Source organism: Dendrobates tinctorius, unplaced genomic scaffold (assembly GCF_039654945.1).
Source record: "Dendrobates tinctorius isolate UK_male_01 unplaced genomic scaffold, ASM3965494v1 ptg000276l, whole genome shotgun sequence".
NCBI classification, from domain to species: domain Eukaryota; kingdom Metazoa; phylum Chordata; class Amphibia; order Anura; family Dendrobatidae; genus Dendrobates; species Dendrobates tinctorius.
Genome location: NW_027361943.1, coordinates 2,227,021 through 2,252,999, shown reverse-complemented (window position 1 = coordinate 2,252,999; position 25,979 = coordinate 2,227,021). Strand labels below are relative to the sequence as shown.

The following is a 25,979-nucleotide window of genomic DNA, read 5'->3' as shown; positions in this document are numbered from 1 at the left end:
TGCCAAGGTTGTTGCAGCTTGAACCGGAGAGGATATGGCAGCTGATGTCAGAGCATCCAGACGGGTGTTAACAGTCTGTAGGTAAGACAGGAGCCTGTCTTGCTGATCTTTCTGATAGGTCATCTCATGGTACAGGTCCAAGACTGGAGGGGAATGAGAGTCAGCAGGTTCCATGACCTTAGAAGACTGTTATGCACATGGTTGTGAAACCAATGTGCCATGGCCCAGGGAGAGCCTGGAGGGGTGTAACTAAGCAAACACCTGACTCTTCGCCAGAGCCCCTGATGGTGGGGCTAGACTTGGCTCCAGGTGAATGCCAGATACTACTGAGATAGCTGACTCCCAAGGGGTACAGGGAGGCAGTACTGGCCAGGAACTGGTATAGCAACAAGGGACGGACACTGGTGGGAACACAGATGCAGGTTCACAGGTTCAAGTTCAGACTGGGTAGGTGAGGTTAGACAGATGAGGGTCAGGCAGATAACGATCAGGGCTAGACACAGGAAGGATTCAGGTATGGGTTAAGCAGGACGACTGGAACAGAAGTAGACAGGACAGATGGGGTGGACAGGTTCAAAGAGCATGGGTAAGGGAACCTAACAATTAGTGAGCAGGATGCATACTGAATCACTAAAGTTGCTGAGGCACCTCCTGATATGGGAGGATGCCATATATACTAGATGTCTCCCAGGTATTGGCTGGGAACATTTTTAGCAAAGCACACTGGCCCTTTAAGAAGCCAAGAGCAAACGTCCTAATCACACTCTCAGGAGCCCTTGTGACATGCGCAGGTCCTGGGAGGAAGCAGATGCCAAGGGAGCGTGTGCAGGTGAGTGCAAATGCTGGCATTCCTGCAAGGGGGAAGAAGAGAACACATGCAGGAGTGTTGGCGTTGCTGTAACAATAATCTTCTTTCCACTTCTGGATCATGGCCCCAACAGTGCTCACTGGAACCTTCAGTAGATTAGAAATTATCCTGTAACCAATGCCATCAGTATGTTTTGCAACATTAAGGTTGCAAAGGTCTTGAGACAGCTCACTGATTTTGCTCATTATGAGAATGTTCCTTGTGTGGCACCTTCAATCAATTGAACCAGCTGATATTATTTTTTACTAAGTGACAGGATTGTTTTCTAATTATTGATAGATTTCAGCTGGTGTTATGACTTTGCATGGCTTTTTCACCTCTCTTTCTTCTTACATACAATACTTTTTCCCTGTGTCATTTCTCATTATTACACAAAATTTAATTTATGGACATCTATGGTTTGATTACTTTGCTTGTGTGGATTGGATGGGTTCTTATCAACATCTAGTGAGAATTTCATGTCAATAGCATCATTAGAAATATATTTACTTAGAAAATTGTTTCCTAATTCAATACTTATTTCACTCGTTGTATATTAGTTGTTATCTTATATTAAAAAGTTTAATATCAGGCAGCAATCTCCATGACTATTTTCATATTCAGTATCCTTGATATGCAGTTTGCAACCTGCTCCTAGTTTCTATTAGACTTTTGTCATGTGGGAATGTCTCTCCCAGTAATACATGCTGGATGTGAGGTCTGTATATTTAGGATGCTGCTGCCCTAACTAGGTCTCATAAAGATGCACAGCTTTATTACTGTACTGCTCCCCCCTTTTACATCCTTGGAGCCCTCTCCTTTGTGATTATGCATTGGAATATGTGATTACCCTCTCACTTCGCCTGCAATGCCTGTTGTGCGTGACCTTCTCTTACCTCCAAAGATTTAAGCATCTGGTGTCCAATCTCATATTTGTAATACCCAACACCCGTCACAGTCATATTGATTGTTAGTAATCCACTCACAGGCTTCCCAAATGTATACCTAAAATATAAAATTAGCTAATTTAATTAAATATCATCTAGTTTACAAAGCAATTTATGCTCTGACATCGACACTTTTGGTTTTGGTCCAATTGTTGCAATAAAGATTTTTGTCATGGATATAACTAAATTTAAGGATGCAGTAGGAGACAACCTGTAACATGAAAAAAATGTAAAAAAAAAAAAAAAAAGAGCAGTAACACTACAGTACTACAATGTCACTTACTGTACCTGGCCAGGACTTTTCCTTTTTCGCAAACATTTATATCTCGAATAAAGGAAGGAGGACTTATAACCAGCTCAAACTTTGGAAGCACTGAAAAAAATAGATTAAAGAAGTAGAATACATATAGACAAATATCATTGCAGTTATTACTTGTCTTAAACAATGCAAGGATATTTAGAAATGTAACATTGTGGAAACTTTCATTATCCTTTAATTTTTTTTTTCCATTGCATGAAAAAAAAGATATTAAAATTTAAAAAAAAACTAACACATCCCAATCTAATTTGTGGTCTCTTATTGTGTACCAGCATATGTTTATATAGCCACATTTGTGGTTTATGTTTCCTTCATTTGTAGCTTGGCAAAAAATAGAAGAGATCTCAGAAGATTTGCTTTGTGATTTTGTTGGACCACACAACCTCTGTGTGAGCAATCCTCACTTATCCCAGCCACAGTTAAATTGAATCAGTCAGCAGGTTTTCGTAAGAGGAAGAACAAGATTGGGTATACCTTTCTCGCACCAGTTCCGGAACTGTCAGGACTGTCACCAATGTTGCAGGGGGAAAGATTTTCAGACAAGGACCCACTCTTGCATGTGACTACAGTAGGCGGGACCGGGTTAAAAAGCGCTGCGCACGGAAAAAGAGGGCGAGTCCAGGCAGGAAAGCTAAGCGGACAGCCGGGTGCAGTGTCGGCTGTTAAAGCAGAGCAACCCGTGGGCACAGGTCGACTTGACATGGATGACATACTGCCATTACCCCGTTAATCTCCGAGTCAGGAGGTGACCCGCTGTTGAAACAAGAGACTGTAATGTGTGCGCGATGCAATGAGAAGCAGATGACTAGACTTAGCCAAGTGCCTGTATACACCATGGAGCGACTGGACTGAGCCCAGTGATTGGGGTACGTGAGTGTGGGAACTCCCCGCATCCTTCAAAGACCCTTCACTCGCTCTGTGGATTGGAACCCTGCTCTCTACAGACAGCTCAGAGACGTCACATGCCGCTGTTGACGGCGCCACCGTTGGAGAACCGAGACGCTGCAATCAAAGAGGCTACAGACTGATAAGTTTATTCTTCTGTCTTCCTATCAAACTATCATTCGTTCCTGCCCTGACCCTTCCAAGCTCCCAGTTCTGCCCTTCTTCCTAACGCTCTCCCTTTACCTCCCACATAAATGTTTTGCTAATAAACGTGTTAACACTTGATCTGCCTCCTGTCTGTGATGACATCCCACGTTCCTGCAATTTCTACATTTTTGCCATGTAATCTGAGAGCAGCATGATATAGGGGCAGAGACCCTTTTTTCCAGCAATGTGTCACATACTGGGCTGTTTGCTATAGTTTCAATAAAATCAGTGTTTTATCAGCAGGAGAAGACGGATTGTCTTGTGCCATTTTGTGCTCCTGCTGTCTGTAACCCAAATCTCATCACTGATTAGCAGCTTTTTGCCTATGCACAGCATACACAGAAAGCTGCCAATCAGCGATGTGAGCGGGTTACTCAGAGCTCAGCATTCAGATAACTGCTAGATCTGCAGAAATAAACACTGATTTTATCAAAATTGCAGAAAGAAACCCAGTAAGTGTTACATTGTTGGAATCAGGGTCTCTTCCACTGCATAATGCTGTACTCTGATTACATAGTAAAAACCTTCTGACAGATTCCCTTGAACGTAATACTCAGTCCATTGGTGGGCAGCATTTACAAACCTCAGAATGTGCTGGAATGGCCACTAGTAATCCAAATATACATTGTCTATTATTGCTATTAGTACCGTAATAAACTTACAAAACTCACCATACTTCTGGACTGAAAATGATTTGTTAAACACATGGCCATGTGTCTCTGCAAAAATCAGCCACTCTCCAAACACAGGTTGATCAGATAGAGGAAAACTCATATTGATAATACCTGTCAAATGAAAAGACAAATAAAGACCATAACTATTTTGCAAATGCTCTCCCATTGTGTGTATATATATATATATATATATATATATATATATATATATATATATATATATATACACAGTGGGTTCGGAAAGTATTCAGACCCCTTTAAAGTTTTTCACTCTTTGTTTCATTGCAGCCATTTGGTAAATGCAAAAAAGATCTTTTTTTTCTCATTAATGTACACTCTGCACCCCATCTTGACTGAAAAAGACAGAAATTTAGACAATTTTGCAAATTGATTAAAAAAGAAAAACTGAAATATCACATGGTCATAAGTATTCCAACCCTTTGCTCAGTATTGAGTAGAAGCACCTTTTGAGCTAGTACAGCCATGAGTCGTCTTGGGAATGATGCAACAAGTTTTTCACACCAGGATTTGAGGATCCTCTGCCATTCTTCCTTGTAGATTCTATCCAGTTCCGTCAGGTTGGGTGGTGAACGTTGGTGGACAGCCATTTTCAGAGATGCTCAATTGGGTTTAGGTCAGGGCTCTGGTTCGGCCAATCAAGAATGGTCACAGAGTTGTTCTGAAGCCACTCCTTTGTTATTTTAGCTGTGTGCTTAGGGTCATTGTCTTGTTGGAAGGTGAACCTTCGGCCAAAGCTGAGGTCCAGAGCAGTCTGGAAGAGGTTTTCATCCAGGATATCTCTGCACTTGGCCGCATTCATGTTTCCTTCAATTGCAACCAGTCATCCTGTCCCTGCAGCTGAAAAAAAACCCCATAGCATGATGCTATTAGGGTTGCAGATCACACTAAATATAAAATATAATAAAGTGCGATCGCAACCCTGAGTCCACCGTGCAGAGATGGTAAACTGCTGCTTGGTAATGGCGGACACTAACTGAACACAGGCGAGGTAACCGCTGACCCAGTGTGTACAGGAGCAAACTCTGTTACAGCACAGAGCCGCAGAAACAGACGCCAAAGCCTGTTACCTCACAGACTATGGCTTAGGGAACCGCTACTCCGGTGCCAGGGATTAACCCTAGAGAAACGCTGTGCCCTGTTAGCAGTCACAGGGTGCAGCCGACAGTTGTGTTACCACACTGCGTGCGTACCACGCCGCCCTGGCAGATGCCTCTAGCCAGCCTAAGCTTAGCACTGGAAAGCACAGTAACTGCGCATGGTGCCGCTGAGAAAGACACTGCAGCGTATGCGGTACAGAGGTGTCTCGTGTAGATGACACTCTCTGGCATAACGTGTCAGAGGAGCTGGAAGCACTGCGGCGCTATGCAGTGCCACCACTTGGCGCTGACTCCACCAACTACCTACTCTAAGCCTGGGCGCTGGACAGGCAACGCTACACAACACATGTGTACCAAGGGTAGGGGTTTCATAATAAGTCATTCACCAGTTTCATGCATCTATCATCACACATACCACAACTTAATACTATAAGAGTCTATACTAGCACATGGCCATGTGGCCACGCGACTCTATCGTCCTTCCGGGACCTTCCTAGTGGTCCAATGGGAGCAGCAATAGGACCTAAGCATGTGACCTCAGACCTCCAATGAGAGGACCTCCCACGGGCATGCTCAGTGGGCCGAAAGAAGGAATTAGTCCCAAGAGCTGCTCGCTGCTGGCTATTGCAGCTTACTATAGCTGAACCCTGATTGGCAGCAGTAACCAAGCCAACAGCAGTAGACTGAGCAAGACACTGGGAACGATGTCTTTGCTGAGCAGGCTCCTCTGTGGCTGGAGAGGAATGAGAGACCGCAGAAGGCAAGGCTCGAGATTCCTCCTGTGCAGAGGCAGGAACCCGATGTCAAAAAGATGCTGCCACCATCATGTTTCACTTTTGGGATTGTGATGAGCAGTGCCTGGTTTTCTCCACACATACCACTTAGAATTATCACCAAAAAGTTCTATTTTCGTCTCATTAGACCAGAGAATTTTATTTCTCATAGTCTGGGAGTCCTTCATGTGTTTTTTAGCAAACTCTATGTGGTCTTACATATGACTTGCACTGAGGACAGGTTTCCGTCGGGCCACTCTGCCATAAAGGCCTGACTGGCGGAGGGCTGCAGTGATAGTTGACTTTGTGGAACTTTCTCCCATCTCCCTACGGCATCTGTCGAGCTCAGCCACAGTAATCTTGGGGTTCTTCTTTACCTCTCTCACCAAGGCTCTTCACCCACGACTGCTCAGTTTGGCTGGATATAGTGTAAGGTTGCAGTCGGACAAGCTGTAGATGGGAGGAATGTGTCACCGAGGTGGCTAGCCTTGAGTCTCGGTGATGTAGAATCAAGAGATGAAGCCTCCAGCAAAGCACAAATAATGCTGAGAGGTTTTTTAATAATTCTTGATTTTGGGTCCGGGTTTTAAGAATGACTTGATAGTCTTGATATTTCATTGTACCCTGCACAGATTCTAGACACCCTGTGCCAGATGCAGCAAAGCAGCCCCAGAACATAACAGAGCCTCCTCCATGTTTCACAGTAGGGACAGTGTTCTTTTCTTGATATGATTCATTTTTCCATCTGCGAACATAGAGCTGATGTGCCTTGCCAAAAAGTTCTATTTTTGTCTCATCTGTCCATAGGACATTCTCCCAGAAGCTTTGTGGCTTGTCAACAGGTAGTTTGTCAAATTCCAGTCTGGCTTTTTTATGTTTTTTGATCAAGAATGATGTCCTCCTTGGTCGTCTTCCATGAAGTCCAATTTGGCTCATACAACGACAGATGGTGCGATCTGACACTGATGCTCCTTGAGCTTCAAGTTCACCTTTAATCTGTTTAGAAGTTTTTCTGGGCTCTTTTGTTACCATTTGTATTATCCGCCTCTTTAATTTGTCATCAATTTTCCTCCTGCTGCCACGTCCAGGGAGGTTGGCTACAGTTCCATAGAACTTAAATTTCTGAATAATATGTCCAACTGTAGTCACAGGAACATCAAGCTGCTTGGAGATGGTCTTATAACTTTTACCTTTAACTTTTACCTTTTTTAGCCCTCTATACAGGCCCACTCCCTGATTCCAAGATTGTAGACACCTATGATGCTAATTAGTGAACATACCTTGATTTAACATGTCCCTTTTGTCACATTATTTTCAGGGGTACCATCATTTCTGTACAGGCCTATTTCATGAGCTTTATTTTTAAAAAAAATTCTGTGGAAGCATTGCTGAAAAGCAATGTCTGACTTTCATTTGTTCATTTCCATAGATTTTTTTTATTTATTATTACTTTTGTCAGATTCAAGTTATTTCTGTGATCATTGTTAGTTTTTCTGTCATTAAACGAGGGGTACCAACAATTTTGACCACGTGTGTATATTGCTTTGCCAGTGAAAGGTCATTTTATTTATTTTCCTCATTTTTATAGCGCCATTAACCCCTTCCTGAATCTGACGTATTATCCCGTCCATGGGACCTGGGCCCCTATGCCCATGGAGGGGATAGTACGTCACAGTGATCAGCGGCGCTCACGGGGGGGCGCCGCTGATCGCGGCCGGGTGTCAGCTGATTATCACAGCTGACACCCGGCACTATGTGTCAGGGGCGGTCACGGACGGTCCCTCCGTGCCTCCCTGAGACCCCCGCAGCAGCGCGATGTGCAGCGCTGCTGCGGGTGCTTCCTTCCCTGTGGGTCCCCGGATCCAATATGGCTGCGGGGACCATCGGGGGCCTGCAGGGAGGCGGCTTCCTCACTGCCTGCAGAGCGCAGGCATGAGGAAGCCTGCTGCAGTGCCTGTGTCAGATCAGTGATGTCCCCCCCCCGAGACAATGTAATAAAGTTAAAAAAAAGTAAAAATAATTTATAAAAAATCGCAAAATAAATTTTAAAAAAAAATTAAAAAATTAAAAATTCCCTAATAAATTCATTTTTTGGAAATAAAAAAAAAAACAATAAAAGTACACATATTTAGTATTGCCACGTCCGTAACGACCCGTCCTATAAAACTGTCCCATTAGTTAACCCCTTTAGTGAAGCCCTTAAAAAATAAAAATAAAAAACAAAGCAAAAAATAATGCTTTATTATCATACCGCTGAACAAAAAGTGCAATAACACGCGATTAAAAAGACGGATATAAATATCCATGCTGCCGCTGAAAACGTCATCTTGTCCCGCAAAAAACAAGCCGCCATACAGCGTCATCAGCAAAAAAATTAAAAAGTTATAGCTCGCAGAATAAAGCGATGCAAAAATAATTATTTTTTATATAAAATTGTTTTCATTGCATACAAGTGCCAAAACATAAAAAATGACATAAATGAAGTATCGCTGTAATCACACTGACCCGAAGAATAAAACCGCTTTATCAATTTTACCGCATGCGGAACGGTGTAAATGCACCCCCCAAAAGAAATTCTTGAAATGCTGGTTTTTGTTCATTCTGCGTCACAAAAATCGGAATAAAAAGCGATCAAAAAATGTCACGTGCCCGAAAATAGTACCAATAAAAATGTCAACTCGTTCCGCAAAAAATTAGACCTCATATGACTCGGTGGGTCAAAATATGGAAAAATTATAGCTCTCAAAATGTGGTGATTCAAAAACTACTTTTACAATAAAAAGCGTCTTTTAGCGTATGACAGCTGCCAAACGTAAAAACCCGCCATAAATAGTAAATCAAACCCCCCTTTATCACTCCCTTAGTTAGGGAAAAATAATAAAATTAAAAAAATGTATTTATTTCCATTTTCCGGTTAGGGTGAGGGCTAGGGTTAGGACTGAGGTTAGGGTTAGGGGTGTGTTGGGGTTAGGGTTGGAGTTAGAATTGGGGGTTTCCACTATTTGGGCACATCAGGTACTCTCCAAATGCAACATGGCGTCTGATCTCAATTCCAGCCAATTCTGTGTTGAAAATGTCAAATGGTGCTCCTTCCCTTCCAAGCTCTGCCATGCGAACAAACAGTGTTTTACCCCCACATATGGGGTATCAGCCTACTCAGGAGAAATTGCAAAACAACTTTTGGGGTCCAACCACCCAAGGGCCCCAAACTGATGGTAAAAAATTGTATTTTAATACTTTAATTTCTCATAAAATACCCAGCTCCTATATTATTCGAGTTTAAAGTTAATAAAAATAACGAAAAGATCCATGAAAGTGCAAGCGTAAATGTTTTTTGTTCATTTATACTTTAAACGGGGAAACGCTATTTCGCTTAGTAACAGGAGTTCTATGGCAGACAGTAGACTGTTAGGTGATCGTGTGGTGTCATGCCAGGCAGTGACTCAGCCAATAGTTCAGGCAGCGGCCGCGACGCAACGTGCACTGACACTGAGGTCTTGTTTACCCCAACTGCTGGACTGCTCATTGGCCATTGCTCATCGGTCAGCGGCCAGTGTCGGATCGTCAGTACAGTCTGTGTCGCATATGGTAGCTGTAGTGCGTGTGTAGGTAGATAGTATTTAGTATTACCGTATTTTCCGGCTTATAAGTCAACTGGGCGTATAAGACGACCCCCAACTTTTCCAGTTGAAATATAGAGTTTGGAATATACTCGCCGTATAAGACTACCCCTCTTCTACGGTATGATTCCCATTGTGAACCCCACACAGCCCTTCATACAGTATAATGGCCCCTACATCTCTTCACACTGTATTATGGCCCCCACACAGCCTTAAAGGGACACTGTCACCAGGATTTTGCCATCCCATCTGATAGCAGTGTAGGGAAGGTGACCTGACGGACGGACTTGTCAGAATAGAGAAAGGAAGGTTTGCACAGTTTAGACAGGTGTCAGTTATTACAGTGGGGAAACAGCCAGGAAAGTGTAGTGGACGTGCAGTACCTTGGGTTGACCATTAGAGGGCAGGGAGGAGTGTGAGCATAGGACTTGACATCAGCTTAGAGCTTAAGAAACCATTGGTCATGGGGGCGGAGTTAGAGGGAACCGGGAAAGATATAAATTTGACAGGAGGGTTCCAGAAAGTTCCAGTCCCCAGGGGGAGCTCAAGTGACGAGGACACTGTGACAGTTGTGGCATTGTGAGGAAAACCCAACCAGGGGGACTGAGGAGTGAGGACAGAGAAAGTCAGGGGGGTGGTCCTGACACGAAGACCGCAATATAGACGAGGCACAGAGGTAAAACATACCGTATTGAGGAAGACGTCTGACCAGTAAAATTACTGTTGGTTTACGGGCCTAAGGCGGCCACACTGACGGATCTGTCAGGAGCGTCAATCAGCGAAAAGGGATGGCACGTATATATACGTCCCTGGTGAAGAGTACGGTGTGTTAAAGTGTATTGTAGCCGGAGGGCCTTGAAGAGAATTGCGGTGTGCTGAGAGGCCGTCAGGTGGACGGCGAGAGAATAAAACTTGGACCTGTTGCACCCGAAACCTACCTCCAAATTGTCTCTGTTACGTCTCTGCGCGGTAAAAGAGGGACCACCCCCCCAGCCCGGCCCACCAACCCTACAGCAGCATAATGTAGAGATAGAGACCCGGATTCCAGCAATGTGTCACTTACTGAACTGCTTGCTGTAATTTTAATATAATTACTGTTTTCCCTGCTTCATATTTAGCAGTAAATGAATGTGCTGGACTATTTGATTAGTCCTATAATGTTAATCTCAAACTGATTGAACAGTGATTTTATGAAAACTACACTGAGCAGCCCAGTAAGTGACACTGGTGACAGTGTCCCTTTAAATCGCCCTCCATAAAGTATAAAGGCTTCCTTATAGTACGTCAAGTATTATCATGCCCCCACAGAACCCTCCCAGTATTAAAATGGCTTCCACATAGTATAATTGGCTCCGTATATTATAGTGCATCATCCATAGTCACCCATTATAATGCACCATCATAGTGCTCCATATAGTATACTGCACCCCCATAGTCCTCCATATACTATAAACATGGAGTGGGGTGATGTGCCAGCATCATGTGGAGGGGGGTGGAATATGGGGATTGGGATGTGCTAGCACCTGAGGGGGTAGGTGACATGGAGAGGGGTTTGTGCCTGTGTCAAGATGGGGGAGTTGGGGGAGTACAGGGGGCAAACTTTCCTGTCAGACAATGTCACCCGGAGGACAGGAGACTCTCATTTCAATAATTTACAGGAGCTCTGCCAGCTGTCAATGAATGGAAACCTGCACTGGCCTGGACAGTCTCATAGCACAAGATTTGTAGTCTGGAGATCACAGAGAGTTGGCATTGGCAAGGCACAGTGCACACTGTAACAAACTCTCAGCACTGAGAGGAGACAGTCTCAGCAGACACAAATATCGCTGTGACAAACTCTGAGAAGCCCTGCCCCTCTCCAGTCTGCAGGTCTATACTGCTGCGAGGGGGAGGGGAGGAGGGCAGGAGGAAGTCTCCATAATCACACATTCCTCCCGTCTCTGGGTCATGCAGTATCTATCTTCTCAGTGAGTCTTCTGCCTCTTGTTTTCATTAATCAGAGCTGTGTACAACACCCACTCAGTCTCTCCTCACAACAAGGAGGGAGCAAAAGTGACTGCTGTACCTGTGGTCGGGGGTTGTAGTATTTGATGTCTGGCACCTGCTGCGGGAGGCAGAAATGTCAGCTCCAGTCTCTCTCCTCCTGGAGAGAGCAGCTGGACACAGTGCACATATCCTGGGCAGCCACACTGTCTCTTTGCCAGTAGGTGGCGCCCTGCACCTGGCGTATAAGACGACCCCTGACTTCTGAGAAGATTTTCAGGGGTTAAAAAGTAGTCTTATGTGCCGGAAAAGGAAAATACGGTACTGTGATTGTGTGTGTTAATAAAACCGTTTATTATGAAACGAATTCGGCACCAGCCAAGTGGAAATAAAAAAAAGACAGACTGCGAAAAGAAGAAGCTTGGAGGCTGAAAAAAGTTCGAAGACCTTAGCAGCATGGCTGGATGTTGAAAAGCACTCGACAGGGAATGATATTGAAATCTCACAAAAATTAAATTCAGATACGTCGGAACAAGACAACCTTAATAATGATAATGACTCGAAAAACCAAAAATTTATAGGCGAAGAAGATATAACAGACCCAACCAATGATACACCAAATTTTTTGGAAGGTGAAGATTCTGCCTTCTACAACGCCTTTCCTACTGTGATTGAAAATCAAGATAAGAAATGTAGGCTGATAGCGTCTGGTCCAATACAGCCTGACGGACCATTTCCCAAGGATATCAATCAACAAGGTCGATCTTTTACAAGTAACTATTATTTTATCAACACAAAGTCAGGGTTGAAGCTTAAAAGAAGTTGGTTATGTTACTCAACAAAATTAGATTGTGTTTACTGCTTGCCATGTTGGCTATTCCCTCAGTCACAGTCGGAAGCACTTGAATACAGAAATCGTGTATTACCGTTTTCAACAACCGGAGTTCGAGACTGGAAGCATATTTCAGAACGTATTTCAGTTCATGAAGCATCCAAAAGCCATATACATGCTTGTGTAGTTTATGAGCAATGGCGGAGACGTGGTACTTTAGAAGACGTTTTCGACAAAAGTGTGGAGAGTGAAAGAAGCTTTTGGCGTAAAGTTCCTGAAAGAATCCTGAATGTGACATTAACACTTGAAACATGTAATCTTGCGTTTCGTGGATCTATTGAAAAGTTAGAATATAGTAACAAAGGAAACTTTCTCTTGATAATTGAGCTTTTGTCAAAATATGACCCAATACTACAAGAATTGCTTCAGCGTCCGCAAGTGACTGTGAAATACCTCAGTCCTAAAATTCAGAATGAGCTTATTAATCTATTAGCCTTTCAAATCAAAGATGAAATAGTAGTTGAGCTGCAAAATTCCTTGTTTTTTTCATTGATCCTAGATACCACCCAGGACACAGCTAAAACTGATCAGATGAGTGAAGTTTACCGGTATGTCAAAATAGTTGAAATCAAAATATGTGAAACTTTTGTATCCTTTAGAGAGATAAAGGATCAGTCTGCGCAAGGTCTTGCAGAAGAAATAATAACTTCATTGAAAGAGAAAAACTTGGATTTGACCAAATATCAGGGACAAGGCTATGATGGTGCTGCAGTCATGAGTGGGGTATACAATGGAGTGCAGCAGCGTATTAAAGAAAAAGCCCCACACGCATACTTTGTGCACTGCGCTGCTCATAACCTTAATTTAGTGTTGAAGGATGCTGTGGAAGAGAACCGAGTGGTGAGCCAGTTTTTTGAAACAATTCAAAGTGTATATTGCTTTTTTGGTAATAGTATTGTTCGCTGGCAAGATATGAAATCAGTGTACTGCATCGAAGCTCAGCCCGATTCACTGAATTCAAAATCGAAAGTAACAAGGAAAACTCTTAATCCAACTCGTTGGTCTGGCAGACATGATGCAGTGTATGCACTGAAACACAGGTTTTGTTACTCGCATAACTTTGACTTCCAAAAAAAGCAAGGAAAGGAATGAAGCACAGCAGCTAAAGAACAAAGTTGAAAGTTTGATTTGGTATTACTTTTGGTTGTGCAGTGTGAAGTCTTAGAGACTCTCAACCTCGTATCGAAATCCTTACAATCTGAAGCCATGGACCTCTTGTCTGCATATGGGTTATTGGGTAATGCATTGTTAAAGATAACCGAAATGCGTGAAAGGTTCGAAGCACTTGTTTCTGAAGCATCAGATGTGTGTAGTCGATGGGGAATAAAAAATGAATTTCACCAGAACAGAGTAAGGAAAGTGAAGAAACACTTTGATGAGTTGTGTGAAGACGAGAGATTAGCAGACCCAAAAACTTGCTTCCGAGTTACTGTGTTCTATCCAATGGTAGACACACTTTGTACTCAACTTCATCGCCGCTTTGAAGGGATGAAAGCTGTTCTTGACTCCTATGAAGTAATACAACCTGATTTTTTGGCCAGTGCAAGTGAAAGAGATATTCACAAAAAAGCTGTTGATTTTGTTAACAAGTTTGCAGATGATGTAACTCCAGCCTTTCCTTCACAGTTATGTTCAGTAAAAAATTCGTTTCAAAAGCAACTGGAAAAAATGAAAAGTGTTAAGGAATTTGCTGATTTCCTAATAGTCGAGCATTCTTCACTTTTATCAAGCTATCCAGACGTTTGCACAGCGTGCATCATGTATTTGACTGTGTCTAAGGCTGAACAATCCTTCTCTAAGCTTAAACTCATAAAAAACTACTTGCGAAGTACTATGACTAGAGTTGAGCGATACCGTCCGATACTTCAAAGTATCGTATCGGATGGTATCGGCCGATCTTTAAAAAAAGTATCGGTATCGCCGATTCCGATACCGGAAGTCCCATTCAAGTCTATGGGACTTCCGGTATCGGAATAAGAAAAACCCTTTCCTGCCCTTGTACAGCCTCTCTGGGGTCTGTACGGGCCTTTCGGGGGGCTGTGCCGGCCTGCCAGGGGGTCTGTGCAGGCTCCGGTGGTCTGTGCAGGCCTGCCGGGGGGCTGTGCCGGCCTGCCGGTGGTCTGTGCAGGCTCCGGTGGGCTGTGCCGGCCTGCCGGGGGGCTGTGCCGGCCTGCCGGGGGGCTGTGCAGGCTCCGGGGGGCTGTGCAGGCTCCGGGGGGCTGTGCCGGCCTGCCGGGGGGCTGTGCCGGCCTGCCGGTGGTCTGTGCAGGCTCCGGGGGGCTGTGCCGGCCTGCCGGGGGGCTGTGCAGGCTTCGGGGGTCTGTGCAGGCATCGTCCGATGGGACTACAAGTCCCATCGGGCGATGCCTGCTACCATGACAGTGATTGACACATTAGCCAATGATGGGACAGTAATAGTCCTATCATCCGGCTAATGTGTTGAATGTAAAAAAAAAAAAAAAAAAAAAAATTACATGCTACATACATACAACATGCATATTACATACATGCTACATTCATACTACATACTACATACATGCTACATACATGCTACATTCATACTACATAAATACTACATGCAACATACATACTACATATATACTACATACATACTACATATATACTACATGCATGCTACATACATACTGCATGCTACATACATACTACATGCTACATACATACTACATGCTACATACATACCACATATATACTACATACATACTACATACATACTACATGCATGCTACATGCATGCTACATGCTACATACATAACACATATATACTACATGCATGCTACATACATAGTACATGCTACATGCATGCTACATACATACTACATGCTACATACTACATATATACTACATGCATGCTACATACATACTACATGCTACATACTACATATATACTACATGCATGCTACATACATACTACATGCTACATACATACTACATATATACTACATGCATGCTACATACATACTACATGCTACATACATACTACGTATATACTACATGCATGCTACATACATACTACATGCTACATACATACCACATACATACTACATACATGCTACATGCTACATATATACTACATATATACTACATGCATGCTACATACATACTACATGCTACATACATACTACATATATACTACATACATACTACATACATACTACATGCATGCTACATACATACTACATACATACTACATGCTACATACATACCACATACATACTACATACATACTACATGCTACATACATTCATACATATATACTACATGCATGCTACATACATACTACATATATACTACATGCATGCTACATACATACTGCATGCTACATGCATGCTACATACATACTACATACATACTACATGCTACATACATACCACATATATACTACATACATACTACATACAATACATTCATACAATACATACATAGACATACAGTACATATAACATAGAGTAACATACTTACCAATACTTGTCACATTGTTCCCCGAAGCCATTGTCTTTTCCGGAATAAATATTAACATAACAAACCACAAAAATACTCACCCACGATCCGAAGCAGTCCACGAGTGTGTCCCACGACGATCTTGGGTAGAGAACTGCAGCATCAGATGATGCTGCCGTTCTCTACGGGCTGCAGGAATCCAATGACGGAAGGTAGGTATCCTTCCGCACTGTATTCCTCCGCCACTTAAAAAAAAAAAGTCCCTAGTCTCACTTTATGCCATTGCTGTGTGGGAATTTCCCACACAGCAATGGCATAAAGTGAGACTAGGGACTTTTTTTTTTTTAAGTGGCGGAGGAATACAGTGCGGAAGGATACCTACCTTCCGTCATTGGATTCCTGCAGCCCGTAGAGAACGGCAGCAACAGCTGATGCTGCAGTTCTCTACCCAAGATCGTCGTGGGACACACTCGTGGACTGCTTCGGATCGTGGGTGAGTATTTTTGTGGTTTGTTATGTTAATATTTATTCCGGAAAAGACAATGGCTTCGGGGAACAATGTGACAAGTATTGGTAAGTATGTTACTCTATGTTATATGTACTGTATGTCTATGTATGTATTGTATGAATGTATTGTATGTATGTAGTATATATGTGGTATGTATGTAGCATGTAGTATGTATGTAGTATGTATGTAGCATGCATGTAGCATGCAGTATGTAGCATGTAGTATGTATGTAGTATGTATGTGGTATGTATGTAGCATGTAGTATGTATGTAGTATGTATGTAGCATGCATGTAGTATGTATGTAGTATGTATGTATTATATATGTAGCATGTATGTAGCATGTAGTATGTATGTAGCATGCATGTAGTATATATGTAGTATATATGTAGCATGTAGCATGTATGTAGTATGTATGTGGTATGTATGTAGCATGTAGTATGTATGTAGCATGCATGTAGTATATACGTAGTATGTATGTATCATGTAGTATGTATGTAGCATGCATGTAGTATATATGTAGTATGTATGTAGCATGTAGTATGTATGTAGCATGCATGTAGTATATATGTAGTATGTAGCATGTAGTATGTATGTAGCATGCATGTAGTATATATGTAGTATGTAGCATGTAGTATGTATGTAGCATGCATGTAGCATGTACTATGTATGTAGCATGCATGTAGTATATATGTGTTATGTATGTAGCATGTAGCATGCATGTAGCATGCATGTATGTATGTAGCATGCATGTAGTATGTATGTAGCATGCATGTAGCATGCATGTAGTATGTATGTAGTATGTATGTAGTATGTATGTAGCATGTAGTATGTATGTAGCATGTATGTAGTATGTATGTAGTATGTATGTGGTATGTATGTGGTATGTATGTAGCATGTAGTATGTATGTAGCATGCATGTAGCATGCATGTAGTATGTATGTAGCATGCATGTAGTATATATGTAGTATGTATGTAGCATGTAGTATGTATGTAGCATGCATGTAGTATATATGTAGTATGTATGTAGCATGTAGTATGTATGTAGCATGTAGTATGTATGTAGTATGTATGTAGTATTTTTTTTTTTTTTTTTAACATTTAACACATTAGCCGGATGATGGGACTACTACTGTCCCATCATTGGCTAATGTGTCAATCACTGTCATGGTAGCAGGCATCGCCAGATGGGACTTGTAGTCCCATCGGACGATGCTTGCACAGACCCCCGGACATCAGCACAGCCCCCCGGCAGGCCGGTACAGACCCCCACAGGGTGCACAGACCACCAGCAGGCCGGCACAGCCCCCCGGCAGGCCGGTACAGACCCCCACAGGGTGCACAGACCACCGGCAGGCCGGCACAGCCCCCCGGCAGGCCGGTACAGACCCCCACAGGGTGCACAGACCACCGGCAGGCCGGCACAGCCCCCCGGCAGGCCGGTACATACCCCGGGCAGTCCACACAGCCCCCCGGCAGGCCGGCACAGCCCCCCGGCAGGCCGGCAGAGACCCCCGGAAGGCCCGAAATGACGGCGCATCATGATGCGCACACACCGCGCATCATGATGACGTCAGGCCGTCAATCAACTGAACTTCCGATTCCGATGCCGAATTCCGATATTGAAAAAATATCGGAAGTCGGTATCGGAATTCCGATACAGCAAGTATCGGCCGATACCCGATACTTGCGGTATCGGAATGCTCAACACTAACTATGACTCAACAAAGACTCAGCAGCTTAGCTTTACTTTCAATTGAGAATGATCGAGCTCAACAGATCAACTTTCACAAAGTAATTGATGAATTCGCTTCTCTGAAAGTTAGGAATGTTTAAGTAGCTGCTGTTTAAAACTGAACAAATTGGTAATGTTTAAGTAATGTTATGTTTAAGTGAACAAAGTTTAAATATATACTGTTTAAAACTACTTGATATTTAATAAACATATACAGTTATTTGAAAATTGTGCTATATTTGGAATGATTATTCACCTTATTAATTTTCCAAACATATTCACTGAATATTTAACTTCTAAAACTTGCATCATAAACAAAATCTATTAAAGGTCTTGCAGAACGTGGTGAAGCCTGTGTGTTGTATACAACAATGCGTAGCAGGCTTCACCACGTTCCGCACAACCTCTAGTAATTGAAATGTTGAGGGACCCCACTATGAAGTTTTGCCCCGGGGCCCAAAAGTTTATAGTTAAGGCACTGATTCCAAAACGTCACTACTTCCCTTCCGAGCCCTGACGTGTGCCCATACAGTAGTTTTCTCCCATATATGGGGTATCAGCATACTCAGGACAAATTGGGCAACAACTTTTGGGGTCCAATTTCTCCTGTTACCCTTGGGAAAATAAAAAAATTGCGGACTAAAAGATCACGTTTGTGGAAAAAATATGATTTTGTTCTTTTCACGCCCAGGTGTTATAAACTTCTGTGAAGCACTGGGGGGTTCAAAGTGCTCACCACACATCTAGATAAGTTCCTTAGGGGGTCTAGTTTCCAAAATGGGGTCACTTGTGGGGGGTTTGCACTGTTTAGGCACATCAGGGGCTTTCCAAACGCGGCATGGCGTCCAAACCCAATTCCAGCCAAAAAAGTCAAATGGCGCTGCTTCCCTTCCGAGCTCTGCCATGCGCCCAAATAGTGGTTTACCCCCACATGTGGGGAATCAGCATACTAAGGACAAATTGCACAATAACTTTTGGGGTCCTGTTACCCTTGGGAAAATAAAAACTGGGGGTGAAAAGATCATTTTTGTGGAAAAAATGTGATTTTTTAATTATACGGCTGTACGTTATAAACTTCTGTGAAGCCCTGGGAGGTTCAAAGTTCCCACCACACATCTAGATATGTTCCTTGGGGGGTCTAGTTTCCAAAATGGTGTCATTTGTGGGAGGTTTCCACTGTTTTGGCACATCAGGGGCTTTCCAAACGCAACATGGCACCCGATCTCAATTCCAGCAATAAAAGTCAAATGGCTCTACTTCCCTTCTGAGCTCTGCCATGTGCCCAAATAGTCGTTTACACCCACATATGGGGTATCAGCGTACTCAGGACAAATTGCACAATAACCTTTAGGGTCCTGTTACCCTTGGGAAAATAAAATTTGGGGGTGAAAAGATCATTTTTGTGGAAAAAATATGATTTTTTAATTGTACGGCTGTACGTTATAAACTTCTGTGAAGCCCTTGTGGGTTCAAAGTTCTCACCACATATCTAGATACGTTCCTTGAGGTCTAGTCTATGGGGTCTAGTTTCCAAAATGGGGTCACTTGTGGGGGGTTTCTACTGTTTAGGCACATCAGGGGCTCTCCAAACGTGACATGGAGTCCGATCTGAATTCCAGCCAATTTTGCATTGAAAAAGTCAAACGGCGCTCCTTCCTTTCTGAGCTCTGCCATGCGCTGAAACATTGGTTCCCCCCTCATATCAGGTATCAGGTATCAGCGTACTCAGGACAAAGTGCACAATGACTTTTGCAGTCCAATTTCTCCTGTTACCCTTGGTAAAATAAAAAAAAATTGGACCTGAAGTAATTTTTTTGTGAAAAAAGTTAAATGTTCATTTTTTTAAACATTCAAAAAATTTCTGTGAAGCACCTGAAGGGTTAATAAACTTCTTGAATGTGGTTTTGAGCACCTTGAGGGGTGCCGTTTTTAGAATGGTGTCACTTTTGGGTATTTTCTATCATATAGACTCCTCAAAGTGACTTCAAATGTGATGTGGTCCGTAAAAATAAAATGGTGTTGCAAAAATGTGAAATCGCTGGTTAACTTTTAACCCTTATAACTTCCTAACAAAAAAAATTTTGGTTCCCAAACTGTGCTGATGTAAAGTAAACATGTGGGAAATGTTACTTATTAAGTTTTTTGTGTGCCATATCTCTGTGATTTAAGGGCATAAAATTTCAAAGTTGGAAAATTGTGAAATTTTCAAAATTTTTGCCAAATGTCCATTTTTTTCACAAATAAATGCAAGCTATGTCAATGAAATTTTACCACTAACATGAAGTACAATATGTCACGAGAAAACATTGTCAGAATCATCGGGATCCATAGAAGCGTTCCAGAGTTATTACCTCATAAAAGGACAGTGGTCAGAATTGTAAAAATTGGCCCGGTCATGAACATTCAAATCACCCTTGGGGGTAAAAGGGTTAATTACACAGCGCTTTACAGACATCGTGTTCACTGGCACAATGTAAATTCCCTATCAGTAAGGTAGTTTTCATTTGAAGATTTATGACGTTTAATAAATCTTCCAATTTGACTAAGAACTTTGATACCTTTGCCTACCATAGAGTGGCAGTCATACAATAGACAGATAGACAGACAGATAGAAAAAAAAAATGAGGTGGGTGAGAGTGAGTTGGTTGTAGCTAGCTTTCATGTTTTACCAACATGCTCTTCTATGAAAAATGTAGGAAATTTAATTTTAAAGTTAGTGAACATTACATTACTTATACAGTACATGTGAATCTATCCTGTTGTATAGATCACATTGCAAATCTAATAACATCTTTCATGATGAACATATGTTGCAGAAATCAAGAATGTAACATTAAAGGGAATCTATCAACAGGATTGTGCACAGTAACCTACAGACAGTGTTAGGTTTGTGCCGTTATACTGATTACAATGAGACCTTGGTTGAAGAAATGGTTAGTGGTTAGCACTGCAGCCTTGCAGCGCTGGAGTCCTGGGTTCAAATCCCATCAAGGACAACATCTGCATGGAGTTTGTATGTTCTCCCTGTGTTTGTGTGGGTTTCCTCCGGGTACTCCGGTTTCCTCCCACATTCCAGAGACATACTGATAGGGAATTTAGACTGTGAGCCCCATCGGGGAAAGTGATGAAAATGTGTGCAAACTGTAAAGCGCTGCGGAATATGTTAGCGCTATATAAAAATAAAGATTATTATTAAGAAATCTGTCTTGTGGTTGCTGTCTAATCTTTATTTTCAGTTAATGATATGCTCGCGCTCCAGGGCGGCCTGTGGGGAGTCTTCATGTGGTGCTCTGATTAGGCATTCACCAGTATGGCTTCTGACAGGTCACTGATCCCTCACTGACCTGAGCCTTATTTTACATAATGAATATTATAAAGTACATTTTTTTTTTTAAAAATCCCCCTCTGCAGTTAGGCACCAGCGGCGGAGCCTGCACTGCACCATGATCGCATCCATAATGTGCATTTAATTATTCTTTTCGATGGTATCCATAAATTCAGAAAAAAAAAATCAGTTTGAAAATGGCACTGGCCATGCCTGCGCAGTAGCAGCTACTAGATCGCCAATAGCTACTACTGCGCAAGCGCCATCTTGCTAGAGAGAAAAATAGTCTCCACTAAGATGGCACCGGTCACGCCTGCGCTGTAGCATTTATCAGCGATACGATAGTTGCTACTGTGCAGGCGTCGGTGGAGCCATCTTGGAAGAGGCAATTTTTTTTCTCTAGCATGATGGCCTGCCAGCAGAAGGGGATTTTTTTTAAAATATATATAATATTGATTATGTAAACTAGGGGGCAAGCCACTGAGAGATCAGTGACCCGTCAGAAACCATAGCAAATACCTTAGCAGACCACCACATGAAGACCCCCACACAGGCCACCCGAGGCACGAGCATATCATTAACTCAATACTGAAAATAAAGATTAAACAACAACCACAAGACAGATTTCATCAACCAAGGTATCATTTTAATCAGTATAATGGCACCAACCTGAGACTGTCTGTAGGTTACTGTGCACAATCCTGCTGACAAGTTCCTTTTAAAGAAGTTGCCCACTACTTAGGCAACTTCTTGCTGGGGCCCAGATAAAATAAAAAAGCCTATACCCCCTCCCGTGCTGGTGCCTTTCACAGGGTGTCAGCATTCGTTCGCCCAAGAGCTCCAGTGCTATTGTTGCGACACATGACTCCGGAGCCCAATAAGTGGGTGTGTCAGTGTCTCCATCTCCTGTGGAATTGAACATGAAGAGTAAGTCAGCGATCAGCTACAGCCTGGACATTGACGCCGGCGCTGACTGGGCGCCAGGGTTACATGTCACAACAAGCGCAGGAGAGCTCCGGGAGCGTGAGTGCCAACACTGCTGAAATGACGCCGGCACGGGATGTGAGTATAGGCTTTTTTATTTTATCTGCTCCAAGCATTTAAACCAAGAAGGGGTTGTCCTAGTAGTGGACAACCCCTTTAGTTAAAACAGAGTTATGCTTCTTTGCAAACACACAAACGTATATTTTATCTTGCGACCTTTTAATCTGTTTTGCTCATTTTTTATTAATAGATATTCAACTCACCACAACAGATTGAATTCAGATCCATCCACTGAATAATTTTAGATCCACGTGGATCCTAAAACCAAAAGAGCACCAACACTTTATATAGAAAAAACCAACACTACTATACGAAAGGTGTAAGGTGTCCAAAAGGTTGAGAAAAAGGATTAGGTATGATAACGACACTGTGAGAAATCTTATAATCATTTATGGGAGAAAAGCAGAGACCAATACTAATTACTAATAGTAAGAAGGAAAACAGTGCAGATTGTTCGGGGAATATTTATGGATGAGGACATACAAGCAGAAGTAGAACAAAGATTATAGAAATATAGATATTTAGTTTTAAAAGAGTTATATTATAGCTTTTTTAAGAGAAGAAAGTAGCACAATCTGTGGATAACTCATAACTTACAATCACATAAGCTTCAACCTAAAACAAAAACAAAAGATTTACATGTGATATAAACGTTGGAAGTACAGCTGTACTAAGTAATGTACACGACCGTGTATGCATTAGTAGGATTTGGATGTTGCTTGTTAAAGTGAGATAAACAAAAGAAGGCAATAAATATAATTAATTTAAAATTATTAGTAAATCATCTTGAATTTAAAAATTTTAGCAAATGCTCTATGTACTTGATTTTTAGAACATAGCTTCCTCATCCTACCTGTTCCTTGGCTGGCCGCAAATCAGGTGTAACCATGTACATATTGATAAGCACTAAAGACAAAGATTAAAATGAAAACTGGATAAGAAAAAAATATTTAAAGAAATATGAGATTAGAATTTATGCAGTGGGTGCGGAAAGTATTCAGATCCCTTTAAATTTTTCACTCTTCGTTTCATTGCAGTCATTTGGTAAATTCAAAAAAGTTCATTTTTTTTCTTATTAATGTACACTCTGCACCTCTCTTGACTGAAAAAAACCCAGAAACGTAGAGATGTTTTTGCAAATTGATTAAAAAGAAAAACTGAAATATCACATGGTCATAAGTATTCAGACCCTTTGCTCAGTATTGAGTAGAAGCACCCTTTTGAGCTAGTACAGCCATGAGTCTTCTTGGGAATGATGTAACAAGTTTTTCACACCTGGATTTTGGTATCCTCTGCCATTCTTCCTTGCAGATCCTCTCCAGTTCCGTCAGGTTGGATGGTGAATGTTGGTGGACAAGCATTTTCAGGTCTCTCCAGAGATGCTCAATTGGGTTTAGGTCAGGGCTCTGGCTGGCCAGTCAAGAATGGTCACAGAGTTATTCTGAAGCCACTCCTTTGTTATTTTAGCTGTGTGCTTAGGGTCATTGTCTTGTTGGAAGGTGAACCTTTGGACGAGTCTGAGGTCCAGAGCACTCTGGAAGAGGTTTTCATCCAGGATATCTCTGTACTTGGCAGCATTCATGTTTCCTTCAATGGCAACCAGTCGTCCTATCCCTGCAGCTGAAAAACACCCCCATAGCATGATGCTGCCACCACCATATTTCACTTTTGGGATTGTATTGGGCAGGTAATGAGCAGTGCCTGGTTTTATCCACACATACCACTTAGAATTATCACCAAAAAGGTCTGTCGTCCTCTCAACAGACCAGAGAATCTTATTTCTCATAGTCTGGGAGTCCTTCATGTGTTTTTTAGCAAATTCTATGTGGGCTTTCATAATTCTTGCACTGAGAAGAGGCTTCCATTGGGTCACTCTGCCATAAAGGCCCAACTGGTGGAGGGCATCAGTGAATCAGTGATAGTTGACTTTGTGGAACTTTCTCCCATCTCCCTACTGCATCTGTGGAGCTCAGCCACAGTGATCTTGTGGTTCTTCTTTACCTCTCTCACCAAGGCTCTTCTCCCACATTTACTCAGTTTGGCTGGATGGCCAGGTCTAGGAAGACTTCTGGTGGTCCCAAACTTCTTCCATTTAAGTATTATGGAGGCCACTGGCCTCTTAAGAACCTTGAGTACCTCAGATATTCTTTTGTAACCTTGGCCAGATTTGAGCCTTGCCACAATTCTGTCTCTGAGCTCCTTGGCCAGTTCCTTTGACCTCATGATACTGATTTGGTCTGACATGCACTGTGAGAAGCGAGGTCTTATATAGACAGGTGTGTGCCTTTACTAATCAAGTCTTATCAGTTTAATTAAACACAGCTGGACTCCAATAACGGAGTAAAACAATCTCAAGGAGGATCACAAGGAAATGGACAGCATGTGGCTTAAATATGAGTGTCTGAGCTAAGGGTCTGAATACTTATGAGTATGTCATATTTCGGTTTTTCTTTTTTAAAAAATTTGCAAAAATTTCTACATTTCTGATTTTTTCCGTCAAGATGGGGTGCAGAGTGTACATTAATGAGAAAAAAGTGAACTTTTTTGAATTTACCAATGAAACAAATTGTGAAAAATTTAAAGGGATCTGAATACTTTCCGTACCCACTGTACATATATTTCTTACCTTTTTGTTTGGGTTTATATACTGGTTTGTCAGTCTGTATAAATAAAGATAAACCTTTGCTATCCACAGTAACAGTTGTGGAGTTGTGGAAAGTGAATCCATCATCATTTAATTGACGATTGCCCCAGACTTTCAGGTGAGCTTGTCCTCTCAGTCGAGGTGGAACCTGTGACAGGAAAAAAAATAATAAATGAGGGGTTTTTATGCGCTTTTTTCAATTACAGTAGTGCTTGAAAGTTTGTGTTTTACGAAAAACTACAATCAATTTTTGTACCGTGTTAGCCATTTTTTTAGAATTGAGAGTCCTCAGTGGTTAATACCTTTTAATGGCTAACTAAAAAGATGGTAACAAATTGCAAGCTTTCGAGACTACTCAGGTCTCTTCATCAGGTATAGACTAATACAAAATCTAAAGAATAACATACAGTTGTGGCCAAAAGTATTGACACCCCTTCAATTCTGTCAGATAATACTCAGTTTCTTCCTGAAAATGATTGCAAACACAAATTCTTTGGTATTATTATCTTCATTTAATTTGTCTTAAATGAAAAAACACAAAAGAGAATGAAGCAAAAAGCAAAACATTGATCATTTCACACAAAACTCCAAACATGGGCCAGACAAAGTATTGGCACCCTCAGCCTAATACTTGGTTGCACAACCTTTAGCCAAAATAACTGCGACCAACTGCTTCCGGTAACCATCAATGAGTTTCTTACAATGCTCTGCTGGAATTTTAGACCATTCTTCTTTGGCAAACTGCCCCAGGTCCCTGATATTTGAAGGGTGCCTTCTCCAAACTGCCATTTTTAGATCTCTACACAGGTGTTCTATGGGATTCAGGTCTGGACTCATTGCTTGCCACCTTAGAAGTCTCCAGTGCTTTCTCTCAAACCATTTTCTAGTGCTTTTTGAAGTGTGTTTTGGGTCATTGTCCTGCTGGAAAACCCATGACCTCTGAGGGAGACCCAGCTTTCTCACACTGGGCCCTACATTATGCTGTAAAATTTGTTGGTAGT

General features: G+C 42.1%; 1 protein-coding gene across 1 annotated transcript in view; it reads right to left on the bottom strand.

The window, feature by feature from the left end:
- CPAMD8 (C3 and PZP like alpha-2-macroglobulin domain containing 8) overlaps positions 1-25,979 on the bottom strand; it is a 357,262-nt gene that overhangs the window by 227,947 nt on the left and 103,336 nt on the right. The window contains exons 4-10 of the mRNA XM_073559839.1: positions 24,961-25,126; positions 23,188-23,240; positions 22,932-22,949; positions 22,538-22,592; positions 3,877-3,990; positions 2,083-2,167; positions 1,744-1,852 (exon numbers count right to left, since the gene is read on the bottom strand). Of these exons, the coding sequence (XP_073415940.1) occupies positions 1,744-1,852; positions 2,083-2,167; positions 3,877-3,990; positions 22,538-22,592; positions 22,932-22,949; positions 23,188-23,240; positions 24,961-25,126 (600 nt within the window). The remainder of the gene's footprint in view (positions 1-1,743; positions 1,853-2,082; positions 2,168-3,876; positions 3,991-22,537; positions 22,593-22,931; positions 22,950-23,187; positions 23,241-24,960; positions 25,127-25,979) is intronic.